Source organism: Echinops telfairi, unplaced genomic scaffold (assembly GCF_000313985.2).
Source record: "Echinops telfairi isolate 266 unplaced genomic scaffold, ASM31398v2 ScPeMD7_23;HRSCAF=83, whole genome shotgun sequence".
Classification (NCBI taxonomy): domain Eukaryota; kingdom Metazoa; phylum Chordata; class Mammalia; order Afrosoricida; family Tenrecidae; genus Echinops; species Echinops telfairi.
The window spans coordinates 62,355,482-62,364,491 of NW_022103920.1; the positions used below are offsets into that span (position 1 = coordinate 62,355,482).

General features: G+C 42.4%; 1 protein-coding gene across 1 annotated transcript in view; it reads right to left on the reverse strand.

The window, feature by feature from the left end:
* Positions 1 to 9,010, reverse strand: part of SLC25A13 (solute carrier family 25 member 13) — a 204,543-nt gene that overhangs the window by 148,899 nt on the left and 46,634 nt on the right. Inside the window, exon 3 of the mRNA XM_045288636.1 lies at positions 6,178 to 6,320. Coding sequence (XP_045144571.1) covers positions 6,178 to 6,320 — 143 coding nt within the window. The remainder of the gene's footprint in view (positions 1 to 6,177; positions 6,321 to 9,010) is intronic.

A 9,010-nucleotide genomic window follows, 5' to 3' on the forward strand; every position in this document is an offset into this window, starting at 1 on the left:
AAGGATAAACAGCAAACACGGAATGGAAGGGCACACACTTCGCCGTTTTGAACCACATACTGTAAAACCGGCAGATTTCACTTTTCGCTCTCATTCTTTGACACTCTTATTTCTCAAAAGCTTCAGGAATGGGAACTGTCCAGAGACTGACCCTCTGCACTCAGAAGAGAAAGAGATATGTGCAAAAGCTAATTATAAAGCAACCTTTTTTTTTTTTTAAATAAACAGGGGCTACCAAAGTAGTCCCTTGAACCTGTCGCCCTGAGAATTACGGTTCCGTTCAGTTGGCAGACCTTAGCCATCACACGCAGGGTTAGTCCTGTGTTGCCACTTTCTGGGTACTGCCAGACATATATTAGTAATGGGCAACATAGTTGGCCATGAGAAATTTCACTATTATAAATGTAAAAGGTCGTATCATGAGAGGTTGTTAAGCGTGGAATCGGTGTCTTTTGATTTCTTGACTGCTGCTTCCATGAGTGTTGACGGTGGCTCCACATACAAGGAAATCCTTGACAATAACAGTCCTTTCTCTGTTAGTCATATGCTATCAGTCCAGTGGTGCTGGCTGGTGTAGTTAGGTTAACAACACATATTTTCAGAGGATGACATTCATAACACTCTTAACTAGCCAGTTACCATGGTGTTGAGTCCAACTCATGAGCTTTAAAATAACACCAAAAGACTCAATTCCATCAAACAGACGTCAACTTATAGCAACCCTATAGGACAGGCTCAAACGGCCCCTGTGGGTTTCCAAGACTGTAATTCTTTAAAGAGTATGTGTTAGTCTGGGTAGACTAGAAAAACAAAATTCATAAACACTCATATTTTATAAAAGAGAGGTTTATATATAGGGTAATTATACATTAAGCATCCCAACCCAGTCCAGTCGAAGTCCATAAGTCCAACATTAGCCCAGATGCCTGACATCGACCTAAAAGTCCTCCTCAAACTCACAAAACACAAGCAATGACGCCGACTATAAGAGGAAAGCTGTATCAGTGAGCATGTAAGCATCTCAGTGCTGGCAGGGGTCTCCCCACAGCTTCTCCAGCACCCAGGGCTGCCTCAGGGTAGGTCTATGTGGCTTCTCCTCAGGGATGTCTCACAGGAAGTGAGCCTTGCCAGCTGAGGCAGAGAACTAGCTAAGGAAGCTGCAACTGGTCCGACCATCAGAGGACAAGAGAAGCAGAAAGGCGAGATGCACTGAGCCATTTCTCTCTCTGCCCTTCAATTAATCGGCCAGGTTGGCACAATACACCTTACCTATCTTGGAGTAGAATCGTCTTTCTCCCTTGAGTGGTTGGTGCTTGCAAAATTCTGACTTTGCAGTTAGCAGGCCGACATCCAACCATGAGGCCACCAGGGCTCCTGGTGCTTTAGAGCAGAACTATATTTATATAGGATCTTCAAGGCTCTGACTTTTGAAAGCAGATCTCCAGGCCTTAATTCCGAGATGCTTTTAGTTAAACGAGGACTTTTACAGATAGTAGCTATAATCTGGACCAGCAAGGACTCCTCCAGACGCTCAGGCCAATCATGAAAAATCTGTACATCAAACAAATTCTCGACTTGCTGTTAGATTTGATTCTTTCTTTATATTTATGTTTTAAAATGCTAACGAACAAAACATCAGTAATATGGGTATTTCCTAAACATGTCCATGAGAGAACTGTGTAATTCTATGCCTTAGGCTTACGTCAGTGTCTTGAGTGGAAGGTACTTTTTAAACTGTAACTCCATGCCCTGGTTGTACGCAACTTTCACGCCCCAATTCCGGGGCCTCGGGAGAGTTTACAGGAGGTGTCTTGGCCTAACTAGAGGCAGAGCTTTTCTCTTGGGAATCTGGGAAATGCCTTGAACCAGACAAATGATGTCATTGGGACAGTTGTTCTCCTGGGCCAGGCTGGCTTCTGGGTCCAGAAAATTTCCCAGGTAAATAACTACGTGAGCATATTAGTTGCCTAAAGCTACTGTAACAAGTTGCCCCAAATCAGGTGGCTTAAAATAACAGAAATTCATTGTAATCACAGCTGGGGTCCAGAAAGCTAAAATCAAGGTGTCAGCAGAACCATACACCCGAGGAGGAGGGGAGGGAGTCATTGTTATATTAACTAGATGTGGTGTTACTTTATGCTCAACTAGAGTGGATTCTAAATCTTACCACTTCTGAGTTACAAAAAGAGTGGCTGAACACAGACTCTCGCATCAGGAGGAAGACAAGCATCATGCAAGGAGCATCCAAAGCCAAGGAACGAAGAAATGCCCACGGTACCGACAAGGAAGGCATCCACCCGGTCGGACTACAATTTGGACTTTCAACCCTGGGAGTTTAAAGCCACCCACTTGTGGCATTTGTGTTACGGCAGCATGACAAAACGAAGACAAGTATGCTACACACTTGGATAGGAATTTGACAGGAAAATGACATAGCCACTTGGCACTGTTAACTTGCATGGGAGGTGGAAATATGAAAGTGAGTGATATATTTTTAAAGGTTACAAAATAGTATTGTAATTAAAAGTATAAAAAATCTATGCAGGTTAACAAGTCAGAGAAGGTAATAAAATATGGGGAGAAACGTGTCAGGGTGAACAAAGAGGCTATGTATGGGTGGTTGCTTTCCCTTGAGCAATGTGGTTTTGCACTGTTACACTTCTTACAACACCGTTGTCAGTTAAATCTTCCTACACAGGGCCAAGACCATTGATATATTCACCGTCAGCAAAACACAAAGATCTAAAATAATGTGAATCTAAAAGAAAATGCCACGTTATGGGGAAGTAGAAGATGTTGATTCTTTCCCTCTTCGAAAAGGGAAAGGGCAGCTTAGAACACTGGAAAAAACAGATCTGAGCTGGAGTCTGAGAACAGGCACTGTTTTTTTAGGCAATTTTGCATAAACTCTGAAGTTCTTTGTTATTTCAACTGCAACTCTGGGGAAACAAAGCCAATGTTTCAGACTGGATGTAAACTATTTTAGGGAATATGCCACAGTATACAGTATAGAATTGCATAATCTAGTACAGTATAGATGTAAAATGCATGTTGCATGTTAGCATCCAATAAATTTAAGGCTATGATGTTGGGAAATGATATGTCAAAAATCAATAGGGAAATCGTGTGTTAATGGGGAGGGAGATGGAAGAGAAGGCAAAGGAGCTAAAAGACAAAGCTTTGTTAACGTTAAGGAGGAAATATCATTAAGAACTTTTGATTTGCTGTCATATTCTCAGCTCTTTTCACTGAAAAGGCAGAGCAGGAGTGACAGTGCCACAAATCAATGCCAAACCACAGCTACTACTCACGAAAGCACAGCAGACCTGCTCCTGTGGATTTCCAAGAGTGCACATCTTTCTTTATGGGGACAAGAAGCCTAATCTTTCTCTCTCAGAGCAGCTGTTGAGTTTGAACTGATGACCATGGAGCTCACCATGGAGCTGACCGTAACCCACTATGCCACACCAGCAGCAACAACCCAGGGGTCAGCTCTTTATTTCTAAGTAACATCCTCACTAAAGGAAGAAGGGCTTCTTTGAGAAAGGGTGGTCTCTAGGTCACGGTATTAAAATAATGAGGAGCATCCAGAGACTGGACAACAGAAACAACGTGAAGGAACTAGCCACCCTGGGACAACTTGAGCAGCTGATTAAAAAATTGGTCTATAAGTTTTTATTGGCCTCTATTCCTGCTCCCACCCTCTCCCCCCAAAATATGATGAAGAAAGAAAAATATGAGATGAAGAGAAAGCTCTTTTTAAAAAAAAATAAAGACTATTAAGCCAATACATGTAGAAGAAAGGAAAGAATTAGAAAATCAGCACTTTTTAAACACTATCATGATAACGGACTTAAAAGAGGGTCCCCTTGGATGCTAACACCACTGGGTAAAGGTTACTGGGAACCAGGATGTCCACATGGTCTAAAAAACTCATTGTCACGCTGCAATTTTGCAACCCGATATATCGAAGTAGAAACGACGAAGCAGAAGGACGCACCCCCTCAGGGGGTCCGAGACGGCGTCCTGGACAAGCACAGGTCACCAGGTCTTTCTTGTACAAAGCCCCTTCGAGAGTTTCAATCGCCAACGTATTGATTAGCAGTGGAGCCTCTCAACCATTGTGCCACCAGGGATCTTCCTTAATTATAAAATCAGAAAATAGATCACCTGGATCGAGTGATCAGACATAACATCATCAATGGTGAGGAGACGCAACAGGTAGTACAAGATGTCCCCTAACCTGGATCAAAAACTATAACCTTGGGGCCTTTCAAAACATGACTGGCCTGGATTTAACAATGTCATGATGGGGCTGCTCCAAATTAAAAAAGAAAGATAACAATTAGATGCAGCCTGGGTTGACTGGATCCCAGATTTAGCAAACAAACAAACAAAAAAAGAGCCATTTGGAATGGCGTATGGGCAGGAGTAAGGCAGTAAATTTGAATATTGGACTAGATTGGATAGGTGACATGATTGTATTTTCCTAAGTACAATAGTGATGTGGTAATTATGTAGGGGTGCTGCTAGTCTTAGAAGAAAGATGATAAATATTAAATAACTATAATGTCTGCCCATTGACACTTAAATGGGCTATCAAAAAGAAAAATAACTTTTATGTGCACGTATTTGTGTTTATAGAGAGCACAAAGGTATCAAAATGTTAACAAATAGTCGATTACATGGATGGTATGTACAATTAGATGGTCAATATATTATTCTTTCAATTTTCCTGTAGTTAAAAAACTTTCAAGCTATTGAACTTGGAAAACTGGGAACCTCAAACATTCAGTTGGATGCTTTATGCTTCATGGGAGCTTGGCCACAATGCCCCTGAACCCTGAGCACTGGATGTGTGAGAGCGAGCATGATCCTTTGGGATATTGTTTGCTAGAATAGCTTTCACTTCTACTTCAACAGACTATTGCTGCGTAGTATGCCCTGCCTCCAACCACACCAACCCACAGAGGTACGACGGAAAGTCAGGATGGCTCACACAGGACACTTCCTACCAGGCAGAGAATCCTGTCTTGGGGTGCGAGAGAAAGCAGAGGTAACAGGCTGAAAATTAAAAAACAAAGCAAAAACCTTTCTACCTGTCAGTTAAACACAGAGAAGTCATAATCAAGTAATCCTCTGGGAAATTACAGAAAGAATATTGGCCTATTTCTTCCTCCCCGCCAAATCTTCGTGTCCTTCCCATTACAGGTCATCTCGCTGTAAGAAGGGATGACGGGTGCAGGCAGAAGAAAAGAAAGTGCTGAGAGCATGCGCACTGAGAGCATTTGCTGGGAAGGAGGACATTGTCCTGTGGTTATGTCCAAACGACTGCATGGGAAATCAGACAGACAACGAGTCCACAAAGCAGAGGTTGTCAGGAGCTACAAAACGCCCCTGCAAAATGGGTATGCGGCCACAATTAGTTAAGTGCTGGCAGGCAGAAGGGCAGAAGGAAGTACAGTCGATTACAGAACATACCCGGAAGGCTAGCTTAGCTTGTTCTGGACCTCAATGTCCATATTAACAAGAGCTGAGAACCCCAAATTCTATACTTACTGGAATGCTGTACTTACTGGTAAAAGCTAAGTGCAATGTTTTACTAGTTACAACTTTAAAGGTAACTAGTGGAGGCTGATAGCAGAGGAGAAAAAATCCCAAGGCATTTTGAAAAGTATCCTATTTTATTCTGCATGGCATAGTCTCTCTTCTCCAGTTTTTGCTGAGTACCTTTCTTGGAAATTTGGGATCATTACATTATTTCATCCGCTACATCCATACCATTTCATAGCACGAAATTCTAGTGGTTATTAGAGCAGAGAGATTTCTTAAAATTTAAGTTCAGAAAAATATGCTTTAGAATTACCATTTTTACAGCTTCCTTGAAGACATCATCAGTACATATATACGTACACACATACATTTTTACACATATATGCACACACTATTTCATACTACCTTATTACATTATCATAGTTTTGTGAAACTATGACTGCTTCTTTAAACTAACCCCTTGAAAATTCACATATAGAATCCCCAATTGTGGAATGATCAACAGAGTAAATGTTGAGTATTATTGCTAAAATAATTTATTTAGTAGTAGCAAATGTTTTCTTAATTGTTAAAGAGACTTAGAGGGGAAAATATATAATCCATAAGATAATTAAAAATACATACCCATCTTTGGTCTGATCCACCATGCCACTTAAAAGTTCCACAGTCTTTGGATTCGGTTGGCTCTCTCCAAAAATGTTCAAATACCGAGTGACAAAGTCATTGGGAGACATGAAAAAGTCACCATTTTTTTCAATGCTCGCATACTGTGACAAAAGAAAGAGAGGTTAACTTATAGATCTGATGCTCTAAAGAATTCAACAAATGGGATCTGTATGTGAAAAGCTGAAAATACTCAAAAGATGCAACATCAGATATGATAAAGTGCTGTTCAAGGTGACAGCAACTTCTCATTTCAAAGGAAGTATGAACATAAGACTTTTGTCCAGGTTTAAGTTCACCTCAGTGGTTCTCCACTGAGGGCCCTTTCCCATTGAGGCGATCTGACCCTGTCTGAAGACAATCTGAGTTGTCGTAACTGGGGAGGAGTGAGGGGGGGGGGCGGGCATTGCTGGCATCTAGTGGGTAGTTGCCAGGAATCCTGCTGAAAAGATACTTCAACACACAGGACAACCCAACAAAGAAGAATTATGAGGTCAAAAATGTCAATAGTGCCAAGGTTAAGACGCCCTGGCTTACACAATTTCTAAAGACAAGCTATGTCTTGTTCTTTAGCAAGGACACATACCTGTCTTCAAAAAATGAAATGAATTATGATATGTGGAGGAAAACGATCTAATTCTTGTGTCTCCATTCCTGCTTCCAGGGCATCAATGATATAAGCAAGGATGGCTTCCTGCGGTATGTTACCGAGCCAGGCATCAGATGCTGCCTCAGTTGTGATCTCTGCACTCTAGAGCATCATCGTGCAAAAGCAGGAAGTGAATTAGACCGGGGATGTTTCTCTGGGGTTCTTCCAGGTCTGGCTTTCAGTGCAGCACAGCCGAGCTCTGCTAACCCTTGCCCGGTGACATCTCCGAGACTGCAAACTAAATGCTGAGAGACAACCCGGGGATCATCCGGGGCCCTTGTGGAGCAGGGGAGAGCCTCCTCTTCTTGGGGATAAGAGTGGCTTGGCAGCTGGGGTGATGACATTGCAGCTGCATGAACATGCCTATGCACAGGCCATGAAGGATCAGGTGCACAGCCTCCTGGCTCCCTGTAACTCAGTGCTGATATTGTTAGGTACTTCCAAGTTGGTTCCCACTCATTTCAACCCCCGGGACAGAACAGAACTGCCCCCACCGGGTTTTCTGAGCTCTCATCTTGACAGCTTCATCATCAGATTCTAGTTAACCCTACTAAAAATGTTTTACAAAGACACTTGTTAGTTCTGTATTTTAATTTCAATGCAGGATAAGTTCCTGAGTAGATAGTCCAACTTCTACAGGGGGCTGTCTCTCTTAGGAGCCCCTCAGCTTTGGTGTCTGTCAGGCCTGGGCTGTTGAGGGCTTTGCCTCTTACTAGTGTGTGACCTGGGTACAGCACGGGCTTTCTGGGCCTCTGCTTTCTCATCTGGAAAATGGGGATTAAAAACCCTGCTTCATCAGGCTGATGCTAAAAATAAAGGACACAGTCGTGCAACTAGAAGAGTGCCCTGCACACTATAAGCACTTATTAATGTTCGGCATTACTGTTTGTCTAGGAGCCTGGGGGATTTAGTGGTTACATGCTGGGCTGTGACTGTGATCCACAAGGTCAGCAGTTAGAAACCACCAGCCACGTCTCAGGAGAAAGATGAGGCTTTCTACTCCCATAAACAGTGACAGTCTCAGAAACCTTCAGGGGGCAGTTCTAGCCTGTCCTAAAGGGCCTCTATGAGTCAGCATCAACTTGGTGGCAGTAAGAGAGAGAGAAAGAGATCATTGTTGGTAATTATCATTTTCTAGGATGGTGCAACATGCTTGGTGAAGTTAAAGGGCAGCGAAAAAGAGGAAGACTCTTTGGCAAGATGGACTGATAAATTTGCTGCCACAATGGGTTCAAACACAAGAACAATTGTGAGGATGGCACGGGATCAGCTCGTGGTTCATTCAGTTGTACGTCGGGTCAATATGAATCTGAACCAAGTCAAGGGCACCTACAACAATAAGCACAGTGTAAGAAAAAGACCCAACATGGCCGAGTAACCCCCGCGATTCTCCAGTAAGCAGTGAGCATTTAATTCACCTTGCTGGAAACATAGAAGAAGGAATATTTTGATTTTCTTAACTGTAGCAAGGCAAACCTGAAATTTAATGGAAATGTCACTGCTAATTACAGCAACCCTATGATTTAAATGTATATATATGTTTGCTTATAGTAGTGAAATAATATACTTAGAAACATAATTTAACTCTTCTCCTGCCAAGAGGAGAAGCCCCAGTAGCACTGCCAAGTAAGCATCCGACTGTTATTTGAAAGGTCAGCAGTTCAAATCCACCGGCTGCTCCAAGGGAGGAAGATGAGGCGCCAAGCCCCCCACCAAGATCTACAGCAATGACTGCTAATTGACTCCCTAGCACAAGGTCGTGTCTCTCCATGAGCCATTTACATTGTTTCCAGTTTGGGGCATTTTCAATAAAGCTGAGGTAAACAGCTTGGAACATAACATTTGTCCAAATTCCTGGTAATTTTCAAAGGCTAGACTCCTGGAAGAGAAATTGTTGAGGCAAAGGACAGGAACTTTCAAGCTCTTGATACTTATTATCACACTGATCTCCAGAGAAGATTGTACCAATTTACACTCCCACCAACCGTGTGAGAACCTGCCCTTGGCCCTGTCTTTTGTCTATCACGTTTGTTGCAAATATTTCTCCAGTTTGATATTTTTATATAATTGAGTCTGTGGTTCCTTTCTCCTTTGTGATTTCTTCCATTACTTTTAAGCTTAAAAACTAGTCCTAACCCCATGTCG